The sequence below is a fragment of the Nelumbo nucifera genome, chromosome 5 (assembly GCF_055504915.1).
Source record: "Nelumbo nucifera cultivar China Antique chromosome 5, China Antique-T2T, whole genome shotgun sequence".
Lineage (NCBI taxonomy): Eukaryota > Viridiplantae > Streptophyta > Magnoliopsida > Proteales > Nelumbonaceae > Nelumbo > Nelumbo nucifera.
Window position 1 is genome coordinate 20,843,726 of NC_142653.1, and position 27,926 is coordinate 20,871,651.

The 27,926-nt window shown below is 38.6% G+C and overlaps 2 protein-coding genes across 3 annotated transcripts; both read right to left on the reverse strand.

Moving 5' to 3' along the window:
- Positions 1-334: 334 nt before the first annotated feature.
- Positions 335-5,060, reverse strand: LOC104595688 (uncharacterized). Of its 2 annotated transcripts, none has more exons than XM_010256540.3 (5): positions 4,841-5,060; positions 1,496-1,611; positions 1,261-1,353; positions 1,028-1,152; positions 335-943 (listed from the first exon to the last, which is right to left on the reverse strand). In XM_010256540.3, the coding sequence occupies exons 3-5, from the start codon at positions 1,349-1,351 to the stop codon at positions 710-712; spliced, it is 450 nt and encodes a 149-aa protein (XP_010254842.1). In that variant the 5' UTR covers positions 1,352-1,353; positions 1,496-1,611; positions 4,841-5,060; the 3' UTR covers positions 335-709. The 2 variants fall into 2 exon arrangements, with proteins under 2 accessions (XP_010254842.1, XP_010254841.1); XM_010256539.3 differs by having other exon boundaries at positions 1,028-1,158; positions 4,841-5,052.
- Positions 5,061-7,705: 2,645 nt separating this feature from the next.
- LOC104595689 (NADH dehydrogenase [ubiquinone] iron-sulfur protein 8, mitochondrial) lies at positions 7,706-26,247 on the reverse strand. Its single transcript, XM_010256542.2, has 8 exons — positions 25,972-26,247; positions 24,848-24,926; positions 19,335-19,388; positions 19,022-19,113; positions 18,829-18,942; positions 8,731-8,798; positions 8,251-8,362; positions 7,706-8,155 (listed from the first exon to the last, which is right to left on the reverse strand). Exons 1-8 carry the CDS (start codon positions 26,023-26,025, stop codon positions 8,060-8,062), a joined length of 669 nt encoding a protein of 222 aa, XP_010254844.1. The 5' UTR covers positions 26,026-26,247; the 3' UTR covers positions 7,706-8,059.
- Positions 26,248-27,926: the final 1,679 nt, after the last annotated feature.

Below are 27,926 nucleotides of genomic sequence, written 5' to 3' on the forward strand. Positions count from 1 at the left end.
AATTCGATTCCATTCATTCCCCCATTTGAGGGAATGGCCATTCCCTGCCCCTCCCTTGGGAATGAAATCCCATTCCTGCTGATTTTAATTCCTATTCCCATTCCTGTCTGAACCAAACAGATTATGGGAATGGTCCACTCCGATTCCGATTCCGGAGGATTTCGGTTCCAGTTCCAACTATGAACCAAATGGACCCTAAATATAGAACTTCCTACTAAAACAAATACAAAATTAAATATATTACAAGAAACTATATATTGTAAATGGACAAAAATAGGTTTATCTAAATCTCAAATCCCACTTAATCAAATCAGATCTTAGTGGATCAGATCAATTACTATATGGATCACATTCTCAAATCCCATCCATTCTGTTTATGGTTAAAATACCTGAATCCGGCTTAAACAGTTAAACTAATTGGGTTCAAGGTTGAATCAGATTAAATCCGATCCATTTACAACTCAAAAAAAAAAGAACCAAATATTGTTAAGGGAATACAATAATGACAAAGAACAAAAGCCACAAAAGAGAAAATAAAACAAAAACAAAAAATGCAAGAAAATTTGGTACCTCCATGTTTTGGCCCATCCAAAGAATTTCATCCTGGAAGACATTATTACGAGCCTAACTAAAGCCCCAGAAGAATAAACCACTCCTATAAGAGTTGCATCCCCGTCTCTAACACCAACTTCAACAGGGAAGCTTGGACTCAAACAGTTGTCTTCGATTTAGAAGCAGTAACATTTGTGTAAACAGGATGTAGTACATGCCCTTCCTTGGGTTCAACATGAACCCACTTGCGACCACTCAGCTTGTGACGTTCAAATTTGACACACCCTTCTTTCAAAGCATAGAGGGTGTGATCCTTCCCCATCCCTACATAGTTGCCTGGATGGAAACGGGTACCACGCTGGCGAACTATTATATTTCCAGGTAGCACTCTCTGCAGAGTAAATAATCAAACACCATTCTTGATAAACGGAAAAGATTATGTACGAAAAAATGCTCATAGTTGAAGGATATCTACCTCTCCCCCAAATTTCTTCACTCCAAGATTCTTTGGTTTTGAATCTCTGCCATTCTTCGTGGATCCAGCTGACTTTTTTGTAGCCCAACGTCTGATCATCAAGCTCAATCCTCCTCCAGCAGCACCTAAATCTAAATTGAATAAAGATCATTATATCAACAATAACCAACAAGCCCAAAACCTCATTCAAATCATGGATATTTGCTACAAAGCACTATAAGTATAAGCTTTACCATTAGGGCCACTATACACAGGAATTTGTGAAACCAGTTCTTTGAGATTTACTTGTCTACAGAGTCTTGTTGCAAGATTCATCATATTCATTTCTGAAATAGATAAAACCTAAAGTGAATTTTATACAGAATTATGAAAGATGAATAAGGAGAATTAATGTTGCAAACTTGCATGTTGAAGGTGATAATACCCACTCCACCACTTAACAAGATAACCTAAACCATGTGCACTTACTTCCGTTTTATGCAACTTTATTCCTGCTTCAGAATGTCACGCTTCAAAACAGTAATGGTACAGTAACAAACTTTTGCTTCCCTATGCTTCTTATCCCAGTTTCAAACAAATATAAGCTGAAAATCAATAAAAAGAAAAAGCAAAAAGTAAATACCAGTAATACCAGAAAGCAAATGAGAGTTCTCAAGACAGGTTGCTCAAAGGAAAAAAAAAAGACATAAAATGGAAATTTTGTTCCAGAGTAGGCAATTTGCTAGTAAAATACCAACAAGAGAGTTCATCCATCTACATAGGTGTACACGCAATAATAAACAAAAAAGAAATCCAATAAAAGAGAGTACCTTTTTTTTTTTTTTTGGGGGGGGGGGGGGGGAGAGAGAGAGAGAGAGAGAGAGAGATCTCATGGAAGACAGGTTGCTCGAAGGAAAAAAAAGAAAGACATAAAATGGAAGTTTTGTTCCAGAGTAGGCAATTTTCTATGGTAAAATAACAACAAGAGTTCATGCATCTGCACAGGTGTACATGCAATAATAAACAAAAAGAAAAAGAAATCCAATAAAAGTGAGTATTTTTGGGGGGAGAGAGAGGAGGAAGAGATATAGTAAAGAGTTTTAGGAAGGAAAAATGATTTTGGAGTGGAAGAGTGGAAGTAGAACTTTTAGGAGTTGGAAACAAGTAAGAAGAGAGGTGGATTATAACGTGTGGTCATGTGGTAGAAAAAAAAGATAGTTATAAAAACAGAAATATGAAAAAAAAAGGAAAGGGATAATATGCCTACTCTCACAGTCTCATGCATGAACTGAAGCTTACAGCTTTTATAAAAATATAAAAATTCATAGGGAGAGCCACATAATCATCTCCCTTCTGTAAGATGTCCAAATAAAGCATGGAGCACTGCAGTCCCCCCCCCCAAAAAAAAAAGAAAAAAAAAAGAAGGGAAAAAACCCCTTTGAAATGTAGTAGGAAAGGAAGGAATAACTGTAAGCTTCTACCTCATTGATGTTAAAAGATCACTAAACATGAATCCCCATGGCCTCAACATGATTAACTGGAAATATACTATATATATATATATATATATATATATAGTGATGAGATATTGACATAAGAAACTAGTTGCATCTCTCCTTTGTAAACACCAAATGTGAAGCCTATACAATTTCTTGGACAAATCAATGTACAGCCCCTGCATGTCTGGAACTGGTCTGTCAATTCCAATTGCAAGTTCAAATGTTTGGTGCACTGGTGTTCAGGTAGAATTGGAATTCCATTAAGTTCCAGGAATTATGTTTTATACAAAAGATGAAGGATCCAAGAATTATGTAGGTAACTGTTTCTCATTGAAGCCACATAGTAACCATCCTTTAGTGGATTGGTGATGCCAGAAGATGGTTATGAAATCCAGAAGCATCACAATAAGGTATATGCATCTAAGGGGCCATTTGTTAACAGCTGAAGATGCTGAACTGAATCCCAGCTCCCCCAAGATTGCCTTCATGACTGGTCTTTCTGGAGAAATCTCTCACTGTTGAAGAGTTGGTTAGTAAGGGATGGAAGTGTTGCAAAGGTTTAATCTTGGATAGAACGCTGAATTTCTAGGTACTTTACATACTTCTGGGAAATTTGGTCGTCCCAATTCTTAGCATCTTTTGCACATGAAATCACTTTTACCACTAAGTAATACAATCTTTTCCAAAAACAAAGATATATAATTCATGCCCCTGGTTGAGATCAGACTAACCAACAGCTGGCACATAAATAGGGGTTTGTTCTGAAACCCCACATGGCACATGATGCACTTAAACTCTACCTGATATGATTGCATAACCATCTATCCCTCACAAAATTCTCTCACCTATAAATCAGGTGTTATGATAATGATATTGTTCTTTTGGCCATACTCAGACTATGGTACTTTATATTTAATAGATAATGCTGATACTTTGCTTGGCCTCACATCCAGATGACCATCAAAAACTTTAGTCCATTTATTTTCCTAATCTTCTCTATTTCTTCCCTCCTCTTGTACATGCCACTCAACTAGTGTATAATAACATAATTACCATTAAGTGTGTATATCCATCACATACATAGTGGACACAATGCACAATAACCCTAGTTTCTGACATTGAGAATAAGAGATGTAACACTCACCTGCTATATAGGTAATGCACACCACCATGTACTAGCATTCCAAGCAATCAAAGAACATGTTGTAGCATTCTAAGTTAAGAGGAGCAACTTTTAGGAGGAATGCTACAAATAAGGTAATAATATGTTCAACAGAAGCATATAAAGCTACTGATAAGACCTGTGTCGGAAGTAGATGGACTACAAAATTAAAAAGGAAAGGAAAGAAAGAAAATCCACAACCCACCTAGAAAAGTTTACCTGGAAGTTAGCATTTTCTCCTATTTGATTATGTTTCACGAAAATCCCCTTAAAGGTTAGCTACTTAGGCACCTACTGACCATGATAAACAGGATGGGGGAGATGGAGTTTATCCTCCCATCGAACCCGTGTATCACGTCCTTATATCATAAGCATAATAAGAAAAAAAAAACGTGGTTTTCTGTTTCTATTATTGGTAAGGCACAAAGATTGGATTCAATATTATAGCATATGAGTTTCTAGAAACCTTCAGCACAACAATTTACTACAAACAAGTTGAATTAGTGATATCTATAAAAGCAACTATAGTTGCAAGCTCAAAACAATCTTGGTCGAAAATTCTATATAGAAATAGTAAATGCAACTAATACAACATTCTAGCTATTTGTATCCTTGCCACCATATACATTTGAATAACTCTGTGGATTGGTTGGGGGAACATATTAAAATCTCTCTATATTATGCTTATCAGTTATCGCTTTAAATGAGGCAATCAGCTGCAAATAAATATCAAATACTCCTCGGTTACCAAGGCTTACTGAAATTGCTCTCAACTAGCTTCAAATGTGACCAAAGTTCCAAAGCAGTACCATTCTTCTCATTCTTATTGATTTAGTTTTCATTTTTTAAGGATTATGGGGAGGATCCAAAGGAGAACATGGTGTTCAGCAGTATGTGAAATATACAGTTTCTTCGTTTAAGGTTAGAGGGAGAGACCCCTGTTCTGCGCACGAAGTGTGAGGGGAGTCGGAACCCTTGATTCCTGTGAAGTAAAGGAGGGTGAAAAACACTAGTGTATTCAAGTATGACAGAGGAGGCATCCTGTTACCAGCAAGAGAGGATAGAGGATGTGAAACCATGTTTTACTCAGGGTAAGGAGAAGGCGAGGACTTTGGTGAGTTTGGTCCCATTCACTCTAGTGGATTTGTACAATTTTAGAGGCAGAAAACTTACCTAGATGCAACCCTCGCAGAGATTTTCGTCCGGCTCGCCGTTGCACGTTGGTAGGGAACTACCGCCAGACGTGAGATTGAAGATGAAAAAGAAAACCGAAAGGGAACATGACCGAGAGAGAGAGAGTCCGAGGCTTGATAGGCCCACAAGGAAAACCCTCAAGCCAGTACGGATCAGTTAGGCATGACCGAGAGAGAGAAAGAGGGGTTCCAATGCATAGTGGATGTGCCTGTGTGGCGCCCATTTGTGAGTAACAGATCTCGTCACTATGAGCATACGCTCAATAAGGAGTGAGTCCGGATCTGTTCCTAATTCTTCGCGCCTCACACCGATCTCACAGTATATCCCGGCCTCTCGTCCTTAAATTTATCATTCATGGAGAGATGTTCTCAATCCAGGATGGGATGGGATGTGGTTGTGATGTTCCCAATTCTTGAATAAGCACTTGAAAGTTTTTTTTGACACCTATACCTTAATATGCCCTCAAACTACCCTTAAAAATATTAAATTCAACTTTGGATACAGGTGTAGAAGATTTACTATATTCGCATTCCTTGTGCTTACAATGTTGTAATGTGCCTATTACATTTGGATTCCTCTCAAGCAACCGTTCGTGAAAATTTGAAAAAGCCAAAAATAATAAAACACACATTCATTAGAGTTCGGATCTGATCACTCAATATATTCTTGGCTACATTCATCCAGCCGCACATTGGGAATATCAGTGATATAAAGTATAAGATATATTTTCAATGTGTGGCTGGATGAATGTGGTCAATATATCCAAATTCCTCCGTTTTTAGGGTAAATTGCATTAACTAAGGTGATGTTTGGCATCAATACTGATTCTTTAGGCTCAGTTTGGAAAGAATACAGATGCAAATATGTACAGTGCAAATACATACAAAATACAAGGTTTTGCACTCTACATATTTGTATTTGTACTCCTTCCACTCCAAACTGAGCCTTATTAACAAATCTTTAAAATCAGTGTTTTTTTTTCCAGAAATCAGTAAATTTTGTTATTTGGTATCACCTCTGCCATGTAAGCTGATTTTTTAGAAATTGACTTTTAATTTGTTTGGTACTGATTCTCAAAGGCCAATTATTTTTGTATTATAGTTATTATTCAATGCCACGTCATCCTCAAAAAATCGGAATCAACTAGAAATCAGGAAATTACCAAAAAAAGATTATCCCTGAAAAGGGCTGACTTCCAGAATTGATTTTTGGCCAATTTCTTGAAAACCACTAAAATCGGCTAACCAAACAGAAATTTTAATGCAAATTCCTCTAATGCTGATGCAACTCCAACATGGCAGTGATTTTCAAAAAATCATTGTCAATGCCAAACATCACCTAAGCCACTTCGGTTGAACATCCATGTTTTGGATAAACTTGTTACAAACTTACAATCACAATTCTAGTGTTTGGAACACCTATATTGGCATTACGAATTTTTACCAAAAACAGCTTTAGAGGTTTCCGTGTGAGGTCTAACTAAAGCCGCATCCTAAAAGCCCTCCCAAACTAGCACTTCAGCTTATCTAAAGTGGCTTAATCAACGAAGCTCAAATCCTGTGGCTTCTAGGTTTCTGAGGTTGAACCCATATAGACAGCCCATAAACTATATGCCTGCTTGGGAGCAGGGACCGAGCTAGGATTTTCTCTGGAGGGTGCCAAAAAGTGGTAAACCTGGATGGTGGGGCCAAAAGTTAGTAAACATAGGTAGGGGACCACAATATAAGTGAGGTTGAAATGGGCACTGTGGGGATTTTCAAGGGATGGGGCCATGGCCCCCCTGACTCTGCCCCTGTTCGGGAGGTCTTTCACACAACTGCTTCTAACATTGCAAGGTAAGCCCCACACAAAGCTGTGAAGCCGTGTTTAACTGTTGGTGAAAAACCTGAAAATAAATTGACTTTCCAATAAAGCCATTGTTGATAGTTTCTCTGAAACGGCTGAGTCAGCAATAGTTAAATCAATGTCGAAGCCCTCCCTCTCAAATGGGCTCTATGTTTGGTGAAAATCCGGAGATCTCGACCCAATAAAGCCGCTGCGATGTCATGTGAGTGGGTGCAGATAGGGTTCCTGTATATAGCTTATAGGAAGAGCTTGTCGATTTGCATAGCTTATTCAGAGCACTTGAAGGCAGCTGAACTAACTTAGCTGAATCTTCAGCTCAACACTGACTGTTTGGGAGGTCTAAAACACACTGGGGCTTGTGGCTTTCTAAAGTGGGCTCTACTCTACATGGACAGCCTATAACTATGTCCGGTGAAGATTGTCTGGAGAGCCCAAATCAGCTCAGTTAATTCATTTGAAGGGCCGCCACAAAACTGCCACTTCAATTTTCTTCACACCCATGACCATGGCTAAGGTGGGGCGTTATTACTAGTTTATACAGCTCCCAACATTAAAAACCCTTTACCGCAGTCCTCACCTCCTTGTGCTCGGCTACAAACTAGAGTTTGAAACGATCATTACTCTTTTTTCATTGCAATAATGGTTGATATTTTACCAGACCCTTTGTCACATCATATATTTATAAAATAAAGCAAACCAAAATTATAAATTAAATAGTATTTAGCGTTTCAGAAACTCTAACGTAATCTATCAAGACCACCTCTTCGATCCTCTCCGGAACTCCGCTTCTCAAGTGGAGGTGGAGAAAATAAAATAGTATTTGTGAATTGTGATGGCCCAGTTAAGGTGGAAGAAGAAAGACACCGTCTTCTTCAAGAAAGCAAGAAAGCTATTCAAGGTTGAGATGGTGCATCCCGACCCAACCTCGGTCCTCCCCTGACTCGGGGATTGGTGAGGTCGTTTATTACTTCCAGGGAAAAGCATGGTGGCCCCACAGACTGTCTAGCATGAGCATCATGTGATGCTTTTACTTCTTACTTTGAAATTTTAATGTTTGATATGATAATATTTTGAAAGGAACATCCCTTACATTTACAGAACTTGAAAGAAATGGAAAAAGTAATTCCGTTCCATCTCTTGCATTCTCTATTCGTTCATATTTCACATAAAAGGAAGTTTTCTTGGATTCTTGGGTTCACTAAAAAGCAGTTTGCGGCTCAGGACAATGCACTGCACATAAATGCCGCCATGCCGGGAAGGGTGGGGGGCCAGGGTAAAAAATAAACTTCAAGTGCGTTAACAGGTTCCTTTATTTTAGTTTCTAAGCAGCAATACTGATGTGGAGCATGACAATCAACGGTAGAGGCTCTCAGATCTTAGGTTCTCTGCAATCTCAGTCTCCCATCTATCTCCATTCTCAAGAAGTTTCTCCTTGTCATATAACAATTCCTGCATCAATGGGAAACAAATAATTACGTTTTGAAGGCACATACACACATATAGTGACTTGCTAATTTCTTTCTTCCACAAAAATAAGAATTCACCTCGTGAGTTTCGGTTGCAAATTCAAAGTTTGGTCCCTCCACTATAGCATCAACAGGGCATGCCTCTTGGCAGAATCCACAGTAAATGCATTTTGTCATGTCAATATCATACCTGTGCAGCCAAACATATGAGAGAGAGAGGGAGAAAGAGAGTAATTCGCCCAATTACAGAACATAGTTGATTGGATCATATTATCTAACAGCTCTAAATCTCATCTTGTCTGATTGGCTTTGCTTTTCTATTCCTTTTACTTTCTCTGCTGGAAAATTGCACCAGCGCTGAACTTCCAATTTAATAAGATTGAGCAAGAATCAATAAAAAAAATTTACATTATCTGGCAGTGAGTCCTTAATTTTCCCCAGCACCCCCCTCCCCTCTCCAGCACAGTTTTTTTAATTGTTCCAGGCTTCCAGCTATGCTTTTTTCAAACAAGCACACAGAGGAAAATTCAGCCACAAAGAAAAGGCAGTATCACTCACCTGGTAGTCCTACGGCTCCCATCTTCTCGTTCCTCAGCCTCAATTGTGATTGCCTGTGCTGGGCATATCTGATCAACCAATAAAAGCCACATGACACATATTGCACTAATTCATTCAATAAAACTTTGGCCGAGGACCATTCAAATGTTCAAAATTTAGAACATTTCAGATATACAATACTGATGCTCGTATTGTATTAAGATTGCAATTAGTTAAGGTTTCTAGATTTTAAATTTTTATTGAAGCCTAACTCCCGTTATTTGAGCCAAGTCCCTTAGCAGGCTCTTTGGCTAATTGACAATAAAGTGCCACTTAAGTCCTAATAGTTTTATGAATTGCAATCAAAATCTCATTTATGGGTTGTTTAATCCCATTATGCACCCTATTTCTTTTTTTTTTCTTTTGAAGGGCTACACAACAGGGGTAGCCCATCCCACAACCCATAACCCCCCCAACCCAGGTGCAGGCAGGATTCAATCCCAAGTCTCCACTACAACCAGCAGGAGACCTTACCAACCAGCTGGTCGGCACCTTGCTATGCACCCTATTTCTTTTATTAATAAAATTAATTTCTTTTTACTAAAAATACAATATCAGATTAAATGAGACATTGATACAAGGATATGCAATCTATCTTCCCACCACAATGTGAGCTGCAAAAGCCACACCTGCCAATGTGTTTTGGCAGATGATAAAGAGATTGTAAAGAAAATTGAATAGGCAAGGTTTGTAGTAAAAAAAAGCAATGATAAAGAGATTGAAAAAAAATCAATGTCAAGGTTTATAGTGAAAACCAAATGGACGAGAACAAAATGAAAAAAAAATCAATGTCTAAGGTTTATAGTGAAAACCAAATAGACGAGAACAAAATGAAAAAAAAAATCAAGCTTTACCTCTACAGACTGGAATGTAATTTTCCACCACCAAAAAAATAAGAAGGAAAACTAAAGAACTGGGATATATAATCTTTAAATAATCAAAACGGGAGGATCAACTGGTTTTTTGGGTCATCTTTTAGGATTTCCTGTTGGGGTTTTGGAAGGCAATTTTGAGCTTTTAGGATGTCACAAGATTAATCCTCTCCAAAAGAGAGTTTAAGTAAGCATATTATTTTTACCCTTATAAAACATTAGGTATTTAAAGGCTCGGCTAATTGAAGCAACTTAGAAAGACCAAAGGAGTCACCAGTCAGCCAATACTAGGTAGGAATAATACGCTGGATCAATCAGAACCAGTCTTTGTAACCAGCCAACTTCACACATAAGAATGTTACATAATTGGAGTCTTCCAAAATGACTTGTCATCTTGCAAGCAAGAAGTTTAACTCTTAAGCCAGCAAACTATCCTTAAATCCTCAAAATTATTCTTTGTAAAGAATGCATGCTTTAGCAATGTAAGTTGTGAAGTTAATTTCTTGCTTGGGAGAAAAGTGTGCAAGGGCAGCAGTAGTGTGGACAGCTTGGGAGGAGAGGAACTTAAGAATATTTGAAGATAGAGAAAGAAATAAAGGGGTTCATGGTTTAGGAGGGTTTTTCCATTGTAGGAGAAGGGAATAAGCTGAGGAAGGGTTCAAGGACTAAAGGAGATGGAGAAAGGGGCCATGAACTTCGTGGAGGCTAACCAATGGAGAAAGTACCTCAAGGTGGAGGTGAAGAACTTTCTGCTGGAAGAACTAAGAATCAGAGGGCAGATTAGCTTGAAAATCAGGGAAGCTAAGCTGGCTACGGTGCTGTTGGTAGGACTGAAGGTGGTAGAATGGTTCATAGATTTTGTAGTTGCAGCGAGTGCAAAAGGAAAGGACAGATGCTGGAAAGAACTTATAACAGAGGTGGGAAGGAGATATGTGGTGGAAAGAAGGAAAAACCACAAAGGATTCTTCATAACACTTTCAGAGCAGTATGATAATGCCAGGAAGCAGATGGTATGCTTTCCAGTAGGAAGGAAGAGCCAAGGGTGGATCGAAATAGTCAAGGCCGTGAGAGACTTTATATCTAGAATGAAGATGAAACAGGAAAAAGGTACGGAGAAGAAGGTAGGAGAGGATATCCTGAACACAGAATGGTCCCTACCTTAGTGCAAGATGGAAAAGAGCATTGATTTCGGCGGCAACAGGAGAGTGGTCCAACAAACTGATAGTTGAAGTCCATAAACCAGGTAGAAACTGGGAGGAGATTGCTGAGTTGGTGACAAAACAGTTGAGGATGACGACCACATACGTATTAATTCCTTTTGATGGGTGCAAAGCTCTGCTAGATCCTCCGGATAATAAGCCAGAAGTTGAGGCCATGTGTTTGCAAGATAAACTGGGGTTGGTGAACATTTACAGGTGGTCTCCTTCATCAAACTCGAAGGAATCCTCGGTAATGGATGGAGTTAAAAGTGCGTGTGGTGAGTCTACCTTTCCATCTGTGGAAGGATGAAGTAGCAGAAGCCATCGCAACATTGTGTGGAGCAAGATTGGCGGGTGTTTTTTGGGGAGATCTAAGGTCTGCAGCAATCTTATTAAATGGTGTCAAGCCTGAGGAGATTCCCAGGAAAGTGAACCTGAGAGTTGGAGGAGCCTTCATGACGGTCTGGTTGACTTCCTCCATTGAAGCTGAAATGTGGAAGGAAACTCGTAGGGAGGAAGATGGTAAGGTTGAAGAAGAAACCTTACGTGGCAGTAAGGGGTTGGTTAACCTACAAGGAAGGCACAGCTACACAAAAGAGGGCAAGCAAGCTTTTGGTATTCAAAAGCTTTGCTGAAGATGGAAGTCACAAACGTGATAAACAAGGCATGAGATGGATACCTGACAGAATATGCACTAGCAGTAACACATGGCGTTCAAGCTAATTCATTAAATGCACCTGTTCGACTGAGAAAAGGTGAGAGAAGGGGGCAGAGAGTAAAGGGAGCTGAAAAGCTGGGGTCATCTAAAATTAATAGGGCCCAATCTCTACCCAATCCGGGCCAGATAATTGGGAATGGGCCTCCCCCAAGTGGTGGGCCCCAGGTTTTAAAAACTAGGCCAAATAATATTAGAAGGGACAATGTTTATAATGGGCCGACCATTGGGGGCCTACCTAAGGCGGGACAGAAGGAGCATTATGTTAAAAGACTATATGGGCCAAACATTACCAGCCTATCAAAGGGGACCACATGGGTTTTAAAAGGTCACGTGACCAAGGGGGCAGAGTCGATAGATGGTAAACACCATCTACCTTCTTCTTCGTTGAACTCAACAGGCCGAACACTACGAAGAGAGAAGTTCGCCAATCCAGGGAACTCCTTACACTGGGTTGCGTCAGAAAAGGTAAACAGATTGTCGCCAGAAAAATGCAATCCGAGGAGCGTCAGGCGAAGTGATCTTGAAGAGCGGAAGCAGCATGAGTGCTCTGAGGAAGAAGATGCCAGTGATATCGATTCAGACTATACAGTGAGCTTAGGGAGCATTGACCTGAGCAGAACGAGAAGCGTTTTTTATGAAGACAGTTCGGGTACAGAGGTGCTTTTTCAAGAGAACAAGGAAGAAGATGTTTCACAAAAAGTTGAACGACGATGTGAATGAATTGGATCGTCTGACAAGAGCTGAGGTTCAGGTGATGCCTGCACTCGGAAGGAAGTCAGTCTAGTAGCTCAGAAAAAACAGGATACAAGGCTGGTAAGGAAAAATCCTAACACTTTGGTCTGTAATGTAATACCGGAAGAAGGGAAGCATGGGAAGAATAGTTCAATTGCTAAAGCTGACAGGGTATTGACTCCTACTATAAACTCTCCAAGGCAAGATCAATCACAAGGAACAGATTTAGGCCTCTCTCCTTATGCGCATCCCCTCCCTTGATTGATGGCCCATTGGTTCCCAATAACACAGGTATGGATGTCCTTTCGGTTTTGGTTACTAATGTGCCTTCTGTGCTTGTAACAGATACTCCAGCATCCCAAGCGGAAGTTCCAGTCGGGGGAAAGAGGAGAAAACGGAAATTCTGAGAGTGAACTGAGAGGGGAAGAAGTGGCCCCTAGAGAGAGAGGAGGAATTAGAGAGAATATGGGAGATGATCTGTACGTTGTTGGAGGAATACAATGAGGAGGAGGAACTAGATCAAAGGGAGAGAGCAGAAATTTCCCAAGAGAAGGAATTCTATAGAAGTTCCAAGTTGGGGTGGGGTAGCTGAAGCTAATGCATCATCTAGGAAGATCGAGGGTAACAATAAAAGGAAAAAGAAAAAGAGATCAGAAGTGGAGAGATGGATTTCAGATCTTGAGGGTGACATTGAATTTAGTGGGAGAGGGAAAAGAAGAAAGATTCTGCAGTAGGTGGAATCTCTTGGGGAGGGATTTTTTGAAAAGAAGTGTTCAATGAAAATCATAAGTTAGAATGTGAGAGGATTGGGAAGTGAAAGAAAAAGAAGGGCTATTAAAGACCTACTAAGAAGAGAGAAACCGGGCATAATGTTGATTCAAGAAACCAAGTTGGCAGAAATGGATAAAAGGTGGGTCACAAGTGTATGGAGATCATCAAGAGGAGTTTGTTAGACCTCGGCCCCTTCTTGGGGTGCCTTTGGAGGTCTAGTAACATTATGGAGGGAGGATGTTGTAGAATCAGTGGAGCTAATAGGGAGATTCTCTGTGTCTTTAAGGTCAGGAATGTGGAGGGATGGATTTACCTGGGTTCTAACCAATGTTTATGGGCTAAACACATAAAGAGAGAGAGGAATGAGATGTGGGAAGAATTGTATGAAATAGGAAGATTATGGGAGGGTCCTTAGTGTCTTGGGGGGGACTTTAATGTAATTAGGTTCTGTAATGAATCTAACAACCCCCAGAGGACAGTTACTACCAGTATGAGAAAGTTTAATGAATTTATTAGTAACTGTGGTCTAAAGGATTTACTTCTCTTACAAGCCAACTTTACTTGGTCTAATTTCCAAGAAAACCCTCTTTGTTCGAAATTAGATAGATTCCTCTTTAATGAAGAGTGGGAGAGTCATTGGAGGAACCTGATGGCTAGAGCATTACCTAGAGTCAATTCCGACCACTGCCCTATCCAGTTAAGTCCTGAAACATTAGCATTTGGTCCACGGCCTTTTAGATTTGAGAATATGTGGCTAACTCACCCGGATTTTGTGCATTTGATTGGGGAGTGGTGGAGAGAAGATTCAAGAGGGGTGAAGTGGAAGGGAGTGAGATTCCACAAAAAGCTGAAAAGGTTGAGATCCAAAATCAAGGAGTGGAATAGGGAACAATTTGGAAGAATAGAGGAGCAAAAAAGTTACTTGTTGTCTAGGATCGAGGAATTAGATTCCAAAGAAGCCCAAAGGATGATGAGCGAGCAAGAAAGGGTGTTGAAAAGGAACTTAAAGAAGGATTTGGAAGAGGTCCTTCTGAGGGAGGAAATTTCTTGGAGGCAAAAGTCAAGACATAAATGGATTAAAGAAGGGGATGGGAACACAATTTTTCCATGCGCTGGCTAATGGAAGGAGAAGAAAAAATTTTGTGGCTAAGTTAGAAGTGAATGGGGAGGAAGTAACAAATCAAGATGACATAGCAAGGTTGTTTGTGGATCATTTCAAATCAATCTATAGGAAACCCTTGAATAATGGGCCAACATTGGAAGATTTGGAATGGACCAGGATATTTGAAGAACAAGTAAAATGGTTAGAAAGGGACTTTAGTGAAGAAGAGATCAGACAGGCGGTGTTTTCAATGGATAAATCCAAAGCTCCTAGTCCAGATGGCTTCACAATGGCTTTTTATCAGGATTGTTGGGATGTGATTAAAGAAGATCTTGTTGGGGTGTTTCAGGAATTTGCAGATAAAAAAAAGGTAAACCCTGAAGTTAATGCAACCTTCTTAGCCCTAATCCCAAAGAAGATAGATGCAAAGGACCCTAAGGATTTTAGGCTAACCAATCTGGTGACTAGCATCTATAAAATTTTGGCTAAAGTCTTGTCTCTGAGAATCCAAGTAGTACTACCATCCATCATTAGTCAAGCATAAGGTGCTTTCGTGCAAGGAAGGCAAATAACAGATCAGATATTAATAGCAAATGAGTGTGTGGAGGACATGAGAAAGTCGGGGAGTCAAGGTTTTGTGTGTAAGCTAGATTTAGAGAAGGCTTATGATCTTGTTGATTGGAGTTTTTTACTAAAGGTCCTTGCGTGTTGTGGCTTCGGAGATAGATGGTGCAATTGAGTAAAGGGTTGTATTAGTTCCTGCCATTACTCAGTCTTGGTTAATGGGGTGGTCAAAGACTTTTCTCTAGCTTGTTGAGGCCTTAGACAAGGTAACCCACTCTCCCCGTTCCTTTTCACCTTAGTTGCAGATGTTTATAGCAGATTAATCTCTAAGGCAGATAGGGAAGAGGACGTGAGTGGTTGGAGGATAGGAAGGAACAATGTCCAGGTAAGCCATCTATAGTTTGCTGATGATATCATAATATTTTGTGAAGGAGGTGACAGGCAAAAAGTGAAGAACCGTAGAGCATTGTTACAACATTTTGAGAAGGTCTCCAATTTGAAGATAAACTTGCATAAGAGTTGTGTGGTCAGTGTCAATATGAATGAGGGGATTATTCAGTATGTGGCAAATTGTCTAGGTTGTCCCGTTTCTTCTTGGCCCTTGTAGTACCTAGGTCTCCCTCTAGGGGCTAACCTAAGAGGAAGTAGTTTTTGGAACCCAGTTTTGGAAAAATTTGAGAAAAGATTAGTGGTTTGGAAAAGAAACTATATCTCTAGAGGGGGTAGAGTGACTTTATTGAGAGCAACCCTAGCGAACCTACCGGTCTATTTCTTATCCATTTTTAGGATACCTAACAAAGAGGCTAAGAAGCTAGAGAGATTAATGAGAAATTTTCTTTGGGAGCTAGAGGAGGAAAAGAAAGATCATTTAATTAGTTGGGAAATAGCATATATGAGCAAAGAGGAAGGTGGACTGGGGTTAGGTAGGTTAACTCTCAAGAATAAATTCCTCTTAGGAAAATGGTTGTGGAGGTGGCCTAGAGAAAGGGAGAGGTTGTGGCACGAAGTGATAGCTAGTAATAGATGGAAGACTGGAAAATGGATGGGATGCGGGTGTATCAAGACAAGCAACGTTGGCATCTCCTTGAAAAGCAATCCAGAGTATCCTCCCTCAATTTCTCAACTTTGTCATGGATGATGTTAATTCTGGTAACCTTGTTTTATTTTGGGAAGACACTTGGGTGAGGACTACTGCTCTAAAGGACCAATTCCCATCTCTCTATTCTATTTCCCTTTACAAGAAAAGAGTTATCTCTCATTTTCTTCCATCTCCCATATCACCTTCATCCTTAACTTGGGATTTTGGCTTTCGGAGAGGTTTGAGGGATGATGAACTTAACAATGTCTCAGATTTGTTGTCTCTTCTTAGCAGTGTCTTTTTGGACCCTCTTAGTATGGATGTGAGATTATGGTCCCCTAATCCAAAAGGTTACTTCTCTTGTGCTTCCTTTTTTAAGTCCCCTTCCTCTTCCCTGAGTCAGCGGGGTTTTTCAACCAAGGAGATTTGGTTTAGACCTGTTCCACCAAAAATTGTTATTTTCTGCTGGGAGGTGTTTTATAGAAAGATTAATACCTTGGACTACTTGCAGAAGAAAAAGCCTTTCATGTGTTTATCCCCTAACTAGTGTGTACTTTGTAGGGCTAATGGTGAGGATTGCTCCCACCTACTTGTATCTTGTTCCTTTTCTAGAGCTATTTGGAGTTGGATTTTTTCTTTGTTTGGGTGTAGGTGGAATTTGTCCACAGACTTAAGTCAACTGTTCAATCCTTCTTTTTTTGTGTGGCCTACAAAAAAAGGAAAAATAATGTAGAGATATATTAGAGCAGCCGCATTGTGGACAATTTGGGAAGAAAGGAATGCAAGGATATCAAGGAAAAGGAAAGAAGCATTCAAGCTGTTGAGGATTGTATCTTAACTAGGGCCATTCATTGGTTGAGAACTATGGACCTCTTTCATACCTTTTCCTTTGATGATATTTGGAGAAATTGGATAGTGGTGGCTAGCAGCCATACAAGGAAGGAAGGACAGGGATTCTGCAGTGTGGACCCCTCCACCTGAAGGATGGGTAAAGCTGAATTTTGATGGCAGCAGCCAAGGAAACCCAGGCCCATCAGGAATAGGAGGGGTGCTGAGAGATACGGAGAGCAATATATTAGCCTTGTTTTCAGGCCCTGTGGGATTAGGAAACTCTAATAGAGCTAAGATTTTGGCAGCGGTACAAGGTATTCAGATTGCAGAACAATTAGGAGTTCAGCATTTGGTAGTTGAAGGAGACTCTCAAATTGTTGTGGGATTGCTGACAGATCCAGCTTCAGCCATGTGGCGACACAAAGACTTATTAAGGAAAGCCAACTGGCTTACAAGAAATATGACTGTTACCTTTCGTTGGGAGGGAAGATCAGCAAACACCTTAGCGGATGGATTAGCTAAGCAGGGGGCTACAAGGGAACATATATTTTGGGCTGCTTTGTAATTGTATTTATGGCTAATTCTGTTTTTTATTTTGATGTAATACTACCCTGAAGAGGTAACAGCTCGTGCCTCTTTTGGGTTCCCTGTACTGTTTTTTTCTGAATTAATAAATTATATTCATTCATCAAAAAAAAAGTTATTGAGGCTATTACTGTAAGAGTAGCACACTGGGTAAAGACTTTGAAACCGTTTCAGATTTTTCAGTTGAAGACTTCTTCAGAAATTGGGGCTTGATAGCTCTTTCTTTTTCTAAAACAGCATCTCATTGAGGTATGGTCTCTCCTAATTGATGGGTGGATGAAACTTAACTTTGAAGCAGCTTGGGCAATAGGGGCCCATCTGAAATTGGAGGAGTGATTCAGGATGGAGGTGGGAATATTTGTGGTCTGTTTTCAGGACCAATTGATTAGGGTGATTCAATGATAGCAGACTTCATGGCTGCTATTGTTGGGATGCAAAAAAATAAGAAAATGGGAATCACAAGGCTGATTGTAGAAGGAAACACAAAGATAATCATTGGTTGGTTGAAAAGTGGAGAAGGGGTGTGTTGGGAATCAAGGCCCAGACCCAACCCAGAGGCCTAGGCCTCCAGTCACTCGCACTTACCTGAGGAAGAACCTAGGCAAACCGTAACAGCACCTAACTGCAACAGGTAACACGTCAGCAGGTCCCTCTGCATGAGTTCGTTAGAGCTGACAGAGTCTGTTGGGATATTTTGTAACCCAAAAAACCATTATAAATATGGGTTAGCCGAATGAATGCATATGCAATTGAATCCATACCTCTCTCTCTCTCTCCCCTCTTCTCTTCTCTTCATTTCTGCGCAGGAGGAAGGGTCTCCCTCGAAGAGACTCCTGAGTTGAGCAGCATCTCATCAGGGTGTTATGACAATTTAGAAATGAGTTCAGGCGGTTCAAGTTGCTATCAAGACAGATGCACATTCATGTAAGATGGGTTAGAAGGTCTGCTAATGGCTTGGCAGATGGATTAGCTAAGCAAGGAGTACATAGACCGATAGACGTCATTTGTTTTGGGCTCAATGTTAATAGTGGTGGAATGTTTTGTCATAAAGGGTATTGGTTCTAACAACCTCTAATAATCCCATTTTCATTAAATTTTAATAAATTTAATGGAATTGGATTATTGTCACTTGTGGAAAAAAAAAAACTAGTGATATGTGCACACCCACAGGCTTGTACATAGACTTTTTTTCTGTTGGATAGGAAGGATGGATGTTTTATTGTTTAATAATGACAAAGGTGGGATTTGATTCCAGGTATGGGACTTGACTCACCCAGCTGTTACCAAAATAGAATTGACTAATATCAATTTTATAAATATTGGTATCAATAAGGAAATGTCAGGTTGTTGCTATGTTCACAAGAATCTTGAGCACTGTTTAATTTTTTTATCATTTTGAGCACTGTTTAATTTTTTTATCATTTTGAGCACTGTTTAATCTGGGCAATAATCCAGTTCAAACCTGCATGGAACTCCAAACTTCATTTGCCCAGCCCATGCAAACAAGCATACAATGATGCCCAACATTCATTCCCCACTCCTGAATGGTGTCAGTTCACAATATACTCCATTATTCCTTTTTGTGTGAGAAAAATCTAAGTTCCTACCGCTTCACAGAGTTTACATGCAATGCAACGCTCCTCTCCAGTTGGATAACGTCGGAGTGCATGCTCCCCACGAAAACGAGGGCTCAAAGGACCCTTCTCAAATGGGTAATTGATCTGCATAGCAAGCAGGATAAACCTTGTTATATGAAATAATAACGATCCATGTAAACAAATTAAAGTTGGAGATACTTACAGTGACATTTTTATCAAAGAAGTACTTGAGTGTGAGCATCAGGCCACGCACCATCTCAGTCAGAAATAATGTATTTATGCTTCGCTCAAACACTGTCATTATTCAGTAAGCGTCAGGAATTTTCCATTGCATGTTGCAGAAACAGAAATTATTCCCTAGGTAAAACAGGTATTCCAATTGGGGGAAACTTCTCCCTTCCATCTGAAGGCCTAAGGTTTGAGTAATAAAATGTTATTGAAACATGGGATCATGCGTCTTCTAGATGGTTTAGCAGAATCAAAACCGAATATTATGTAATCCACAAAAATATTACCAGAACTCCAATCCTTTGATATCTCCTTTGCAAGTTGCTCTCTTTCCTCATCTTCTGCAGTTTGCAGGCAAAGAAGAGACAAATCAATAATAAAAATCAATAGCATGAACAATATTATATTTACAATAAATCACCAATAAAACCCAATAACATTGCCCATGTAATTTTTGTTTCAAGAACTCATACTATTCCTTAAAATTTTCACATCAGCACTATATGGCATCTTTTCTTCTAATACCAGTCTCCATATTTTATTGTAAATAATGATTAAAAAAAATTGACAACAACTGAACAAGTAAACCAACAATATGGCACATACAAAGTGATCTTCAAGAATGTTCCACCGCAAATTTGGATTTATCTGCTGCTCAACCACCAATTTCAAACTTTAGGAAAGAAAACAGTTTGGGTGTCATATTTGAAGTCTTGAACAATTTACATGTGACCTTAGAAACACATGTGATTCGAACTGGGATCTTTACATTCTGAACCGTTCTTTCCTTTTTATTTGTAAAACGAAGTTACCAACCTTTGCCTTTTCTAGAGGGTGATGGATCTCAGGTTTCTGGTGTTTTAGCATGTTCAATTGTTTTTTTAGGTCATCTTTTGCTCAGTGATGGAGTGAAGCATTGCTTCCAAGTGTTGCTGGGACTTGGTCCCCCCCCCAAAAAAAAAAATCCATTATAACTCATTAATGTAACAGCAATATTGTTTGATTCCATATTCAGGGCAATGCCTATTGTACCCTCTTCAAATTCTACTAATTCACCTGTCATTACTTCATCAAGATCATGAATATGACCAATACCATCATCTACTACAATGCCAGTATTCAAAATCTTTACTTCTCTATTATATTTCTCAATACGTTCACCTATAATATTACTTATTTGGTCAGCTTGAATGGTTACCAGAAGGCACATTCATTTACTGGTAAATAAGATGGGGAAAGTTGGTAAATGGGTATCTCTTTCCCATTGACAACTTTATTTACCCAGGTAAAACCAAGGTTCATCTTCATTTACTGGGCCCCATGGTGAAATCATCTTCATTTACACGGGTAAAACCAAGGTTCAAAATATCAATACAAGGTGATACGCCAGCAGGGCGTATCGGCCTGTATCGGTACTGTTTTTTAAGTGTTTTTTTATTTTTTTTTTCGAAACTGGTTCAGAGGGGCTGGTTTAAGGCCAGTCTACCCTCTGAACCACTTGCTGACCTGAAACACCCCCTGTAGGGGCGTATCGGGAAGGCTCCGATACGATACATATCGGCCGATACGGGCCAATACGTGACAGAATTTTGATCCTTGGGTAAAACTTAACTATCTCCCAGGTGGGTAAGTAACTTTCCCACCTGGGGATTATACACAATGGGACAAGTTTGCCCATTTTAACATTGGCTTTTTATGGGTAAAAAAGTCATTGTAGTACTCAAGGTTTGAAATGCCGATGTCGGTGGAAATGTCAGTCATCCAAATATAAGAAACATGTCGGAAATGTCAGAAATATTGTACGAAAATATTATAAAAATTATAGATATGGTGGAAACATTGTAAAATGTGCAAAATATAAAATGTTATTTTATGAAATGATAAAAGAAGCATAGGCACACCTTTTTAAATTATTATCTTACTCTAAATCATTAAACAAAGCTAAGAAACTAAGGTTATAGATAAAAGTATATATTCTAAAGTTTCCCTATAAACCTTAAGATTCGGAGCTTCATGATAGAATGGGTTAAAGCAAAATTTAAACTCAGAAAATGTAAATGGTTGTAATAGATTAGCCAAATAATCTATTACACAAACAAAAACTAATATTTAACTTTATATTTGAAATGAATATTGAGTTAGTTCAAAGTGGCAATCATATAAGTTAGGTGGACAATAACTTGCTATTTCACATACCTACAATATTGTTACCAAATTAATGTTATAATACTATCTCTTGTACTCCACATAGTATTGGTAGTGTTCAATGGGGAATATGTCAATTCTAGTAAAATTTCATGTTGTTACCCATGGAAGTATGTCGTGGAAACTATCTCTTGCACTCTACATAGTGTTGGTAGTGTTCATTGGGGAAATGTCGATTCCAATAAAATTGTGTCGCTACCCATGGAAATGGAAATATGTCATAGAAATATTAGGGAAATTAGGGATATTTAAACCATGGTAGTACTTACCTGGGAATCAAAAGAACATGGGTAAGTGAACTTACCCCAAGGATCAAAATTTTGTCACATATTGACTCGTATCAGCCGATACGTATCGTATCAGAGCCTTCCCGATATGCACCTACAGGGGGTGTTTCAGGTCGGCAAGTGGTTTAGAGGGTAGACTGGCCTTAAACCAGCCCCTCTGAAGTCTGAACCAGTTTCGAAAAAAACAGTACCGATACAGGCCGATACGCCTTACCGACGTATCGCCCTAAATCGATATTCGATATTTTGAACCTTGACTTACCCGGGTAATTGTTACCCAGGAAACATTTACCTGGGTAAGTGCACTTACTTGGGTAAGTGACAGATTTGTAAACGAGCAGGGCCTAAGTGTTTTTTAATTTGTTTTTTGGAAGCAAGAGAAATACACATGGAAGTATTCCCCTTAATCGCCTTTGTTGTTCAAAATAAATAGTTTGTTTCTGTAAATTTCTAGTCCCTATCCATTATATCGTGAAACAACAAAAGCTCTGTGGGGGTGTTTCCCTTAAATATCCTTCCATAATAACATAATGCAAATCCAATTTACCTAGAGAGAGAGAGATATCACGTTATACTTATTCCTCTCATGTTTATTCTGTTGTCACTTGTCAAGCTTGTCAGTCTTTTTGTTTATTGATCAGGCTGGTCAGTCTTCTTTCAAGAAAGCATAATCTTAGCTTTGAGTAGAGGTTTTAGGCAAGTTAAGAACCAAACATTCCTATTCCAATGTACAAAAAAGCAATCACACTAGCATCTTCTTTAAAGTCCTAGTTTATATGATTCAGGTACAATATATCAATAAAAGGATAATTCTCTAAGGAAGCATATAGGGAAGCAAGTAGGGAAAGCTGTATTGGGGATCTGCCCTTCCTGGGTGGAGCATTTATTTATTGTTCACAGGAAGGAGGAGAGCAAGGTGGTTCCATTTGGACTCCAGTAGAAAAGTCTTCTTTTTTTCCTTTTATACTTCTCAATAATAAAATGCTGGAAGGGTTCCTCTAAAATTCATTCAGCAAATTGGGTTCTAAATCATTCAGCCTCTCTTCATTTCTTGCGATTATGCAAGTAAAATTTGTAATTACATTTTTTCTCTTTTGGGGTTGTAACGGCAGCCCCCTCCATTCCCAATCAAGAATCCCAGAAATCTCCAACTAAGAATCCCCCACCTTCATTTCTTCGCAGCTCTATATCTTCTTCCTCTGCCTCAACTCCTACTCCCCCTTACGCCCCTACGGCCCTACCACAACTGATCTTCTAATGATCAAAATCAGAAAGCGACAGATGCATGTCAAAACCTACATTTTTTTTTGAAGAAAGTAACAATGTCAAAACCTACAATTGATGAATCAAACGAATCAATGCAGTGATCCTCTCCATCAAACAGTAAAATCTCAGCAGAATCTTTCTCAAACCCAATCAATCCATTCTTCAAAGGTCTGAAACACTCTATTGCTATATGGCTATGATAGCCAAATACCTGTACAAGGGTGCCAATATCATGTCAGATCAACTTTTATGTAAATTCCATATCAGATACCATATCCAGCCATGTCCTTGTCATATCTGGGTAATATAATTATATAGCCTCCAAGAATAAGAATAAATTATGAACTCCTAGTTTCTTACTCAACCCTGCCATGCAATCCAATGCCTCCTCCAACATAGTACTACACAGGGGGATTGGTGACATAACTTTGTCCAACACATTTTCCTTGAGTAAAGATGATTGAACACCTTCAGACATCACAGGTTCATATGCACTACTATTTAATTTACCTTCCCCTGATGTCTCTCTTGTGATATCAAGATGTTCAGCCTCTCCATTCTTGAAATAGCACCTTCTCTGGATCATATGGAGAGGCTGATACAAAAGAGGCGTGAAAGCTCAAACTCCTCTCTAATTTCTTCAAATGACAGGAGAAAGATTATCATTTCTTATCAGTGAGATTTTTCTTCTTGTCAGTGAGAAAATTGTGGTTTATTCTAGTCCAGTTGAGAAGAGCATCCATTAGAATTAAGGTTTTGGCATTTCTTTAAGGGTTCATTCTGATATATCTTGACAACTTTTTGAGGGTTGTGGGCAAAGGAAATTCCCAAGTCCTTGTTGGAATTGAGGAGAGAATCCATTATAACTAAGATTTTGACATTTCTTTAAGGGATCACTCTGATGTATCCTCCTGGCTTTGAGCCAATTGAGGAAGAAAGGAATTTTGAGATCATTTTTGGCTAGATGTGTAATGTTGGGTACATCATACATGTCATGGAACCCATGGGAGCACATCAAGGAAGCAATAGTCTTGGCTTCAAAATTAAACATCTAATTCAGACAGATTCCATTATTCCAACGTCTGCCAAGGGAGTTCCTACTTCCTACAGAAGAGTTGTTATTGCATTCAACTATTGTTAGTTAAAAATTGTTATATTCCTTTAGTTTATTAGCCGTCTTTGTGTTATTGATCTCTTGAGTTTTTTTTTTGATAAATATAAAAATTTTTTGAGAAGAAATTAACTTTATTCACAGAGAGAAAAGGTACATGATGAGATGTACACAGAAACTAAACACTCAAAGAGATCAATAAATGAGAAAAAAAAAATCAAGTACAGTCTGAGTAGGTGTTAGGGCAACACTTACAAACATAACAACAAAATGAGAAACACCAGAATAACAACAAATTGATCTCTTGAGATTGACCCAGGCAAAGAACAACCAAAGCCAACCAAACATCAGGTGTACCCTATACTCAGTCCAATTTAGTCAATTTCCAGCCCTAGCAGGCTATTAGGTTATAGGAATCAAGATATGAGAAAAGGTTAACTGAGACTGCTTGACCATATGTACCAAATATCAAAAATTGTACCAGGGGAATGAGTAATTTGGTGGGGGAGCAAGTAATTTGGTGCAGGTTGATGGCTCCAAGAGAAAAATGGGAAGCTGAAAAGAACAACTCAAAGTAGAGAGAAGACCTTGACCTTTTGTTTGAATGATAAATAAGATGTGAAACAGAGTGGAAAAAAGAGAGCAGAAGTCAGGTAGTTGGTCCCAACTAGTTGGAGTAACAATAGTTGATTTGACCTCAATAATTACCATCTTTGTCACCCATCCTGTGTAATATTTGGTTCTTTACTTTTTAGGCAAAAAGGGAGAATTCTACCTGGTTATGTTATCTTATTTATCAAATTTTATGTGCCTATCAAGAAATGTTTATACTGCCCCTCTGTGTTTAGTTTCTTAAATTTGAATATAACTACACGTCCACTGCTATTGACCTACAAAATATATATTGAAAATTGGACAAAACAAAGCAAACCTTTCTTCGTGGAGAATGGGTATGAAGTGACTCGCTGTCCATGTTGATGTGACGCCTGAAGAACCTGCCCTACTCCAGCCTATAGTGAAACCAAGGATCCAACTAAAGCACATGAGCTAAATGCCAATTCACAACTAATATATATATATATATATCCAATAGAAAAGCACAGATTTTTTCCTTGAAACCTTTAAAAGGATAAAGACAACAACAATTTTTTGATTGGTAAATAACAGCAAATCAGGTTCTTATGTTTTTGGTTGGGAGGGGCACCTTCGTCTTGACAAAAACAACGCGATTAAAAGAAATTAGGAATTTCAACAAAGGTGAAAAATAATGCAAGTAATGGCCACACTCAATTTATTGCTCCAACAAGAGAACCCAAACAGCATAATGTAGATAAAAAAAAAAGTCTACATTTACAAAATATTTTTTATCGGTTACCTTTCAAAAAAAAATAACATTTTTGTTGGTAACTACATTTACAAAACATAACCATGGTCATGTTAAATGGTTATACATTTGCAGTTTTCTGTCCCACTCCCACAGACTTTCAGACATCATAAAATATGAATACATTATATTTTTTGATGGATAATACGAATACACTATATGCTCTTGGATATCTGTCTTTATGAAATTAGAAAAATTCAAATTACCCTTTTTATGTCTTAAGGTTACTCTCTCTATTTGTTTTCCCCGTTATTTGATTAACCTAGCATTTTTATAAGAAAAATTGAAGTTAGAAATGAAGCATACACAAACACTGGATTAAACTGACTAGCGCAGGTTACTCGGTGGCACAGGATATACTATAGAACCAATGCCCTAAAAGAACGAATTGTACGGTCAAATCGCTAAAAATATATCACCAAAGTATAACCAAGAATCGCTGACTTAAATTGATGGAAATGAAATACTACTTTTACAGCACTCGCCAACCCACTGTCAACTGATGAAAAATGTGGATAACAATTCAATTCAGAGACTACTTCTTGCTTGACGAAAAAAAAAATTGAAGTTAGGGTTTGGAGAGTAGGCAGAGTTTCGTTGAGTGATAGGTGACCACCAAAGTTAGGGTTCTGTTAATTCCAGAATAAATTATGGGCCAGATGCGATCTTACCAACTGCCGAGCACGAAGGGCGGCGAGGGATTTCCGAGCTAACATGGCAGCCATTGGTGATAATGGGAGTTAGATATCTTCTCTTCACTTCACGCGCAGAACAGAGGATCAGGAAAAGAAGAATCCGCAACCGAGAAAAAGCGGAAATAAATAGAAGCTCTTCAAATCAGAAACACCGCTAGTGGAACTATGGCTTTTTATGAGGCCGGGAATGTTCGTTCCAGATCTCCTGCTCTTTGTTTTCCTCAACTTTCTCCTACACTTCCAGTTAGTCTTGAGACTTGACAGATGTCCTACGTGTATAAATACATAAGACCCAGTTTGGTTGGAAGGAATATAAATACAAATATATGAAATACGTAGAATGCAAAGCCTTGCATTTGTATTATTTTATATGTATTTGTATTTATATTCTTTTCAAGGGTTTTTTACATGTATAAATATAAGGATTAAATATTAAATTACCCTTAGGCTATGTTTGATTTGAAGGAAAAAGTAAAGAAAGGAAAGGAAAGGAAAGGAAACATTTACAAATATTGTATAGGTTTCTCTGCATTTCCCTTCTTTTCCCTATTTTTTCCTTTAAACCAAATATAACCTTATGGTTAAATAATTAAATTATCTTTATGATTTAGCAAATAGATAATAACTTATCCCACTATTTGAAAAATTAACTAAAATACCCTTAAATTTTTTTTAAATTGACAAAATCCTCCATTATCATTAATGACAGGTGTCCATCATGTAATGTCATTGTGATTTATATAAATTTTCTCAATTCCAAACATTTGCCATTGTTCTTTAAAATTTCAAAACAAAACCCACCCTTTCAATATATATTTCACCCTTTAAAGAAGAGGGATTTTGTTGCAATCCAATATATATTTCATTCATTAAATTAAGATTCCCAAAAAAAAAATCACCCTTTCAAAATACATTCGATCGAAGCCAAATCTTATACTGAAATGGTTACAAACATTTGCCATCGACCACAACCCCTCTCTTTGTTTCTCGGGCACCATTCATCTTTTTTTTATGTAGTAACAGTTCGATAGGGACATATTGGATTGTATCATGGCTCGCATCTTTTTTTTTTTTTAGTTTTTTTTCAACTCAATTCAAAGGGGCCGGTTTAAGGCCCATCTACCCCCCTGAAATGGGTTAGACCCCAAAACACCTCCTATAAGGGTGTATCAGAAATTTTGAACCTTAGTTCTGAGATGAGATACATCATTAGACACAATGAATGCTTTCCTTAGCCTCCATCCCCTCCTCTCCATTTCATTGTAGAATGCCTGTAATCCCTTCTTCTTCATTGTCTTCCACCCGACAATTTCCTCTCTTCCTCCCCATTTCATCAGGATTCCTTCTTCAGTTGGTTCTTCATTTATTCCTCTAAAATTGACATGTCTTTGTAGTCATCTCATCTAAAAGAAACCATAACGCCATTGTAATTCCTTCGTTTGGATATTTGCAACCATCCACAGAATCAACTGATCCTCTGCTAATCCCATTTACCTTAGTTAAGGTCCTCTACTTCCACTTGCATGTATCATCATCGTAGCTGATCCACAAAGTCAGGCTCTGGTATATATGATACATAAAGCAAAATTATTCTCTTAACCTAACAAGAGACATCATGACTTATAATTGGAATTAGGGATTTATCACTCAAAACCAAACAGTAAAGGTCCGTTTGGTTCACAGTTGGAATTGGAATCAAAATCCTCTGGAATCGGAATTGGAATGATCCATTCCCATAGTCTGTTTGGTTCAGACAGGAATGAGAATGAGAATTCAAATCAGCAGGAAAGGGATTTCATTCACAGGAAAAGGGGCAGGGAATGAGATTTAAAATGGGGGAATGCCATTCTAGAAAGAATGGGAATAGGATTCCGATTCCACCCAACCAAACAGTTAGAATTGGAATAGTCCATTCCGATTCCAATTCCAAA

What these genes read in the sequence shown, in the direction of transcription:
- LOC104595689 (XM_010256542.2), bottom strand. Translation starts at nt 26,025, where the DNA reads ATGGCTGCCATGTTAGCTCGGAAATCCCTCGCCGCCCTTCGTGCTCGG. An exon ending in TCTTTGATAAAAATGTCACT is followed by an intron (nt 18,943 to 19,021) that starts GTAAGTATCTCC and finishes CTTGCTATGCAG; the next exon opens with ATCAATTACCCATTTGAGAA. An exon ending in GGGAGCCGTAGGACTACCAG is followed by an intron (nt 8,363 to 8,730) that starts GTGAGTGATACT and finishes TTGGCTGCACAG; the next exon opens with GTATGATATTGACATGACAA.
- LOC104595688 (XM_010256539.3), bottom strand. Translation starts at nt 1,351, where the DNA reads ATGAATATGATGAATCTTGCAACAAGACTCTGTAGACAAGTAAATCTC. An exon ending in TGTGTATAGTGGCCCTAATG is followed by an intron (nt 1,159 to 1,260) that starts GTAAAGCTTATA and finishes TATTCAATTTAG; the next exon opens with ATTTAGGTGCTGCTGGAGGA. An exon ending in TGAAGAAATTTGGGGGAGAG is followed by an intron (nt 944 to 1,027) that starts GTAGATATCCTT and finishes TTTACTCTGCAG; the next exon opens with AGAGTGCTACCTGGAAATAT.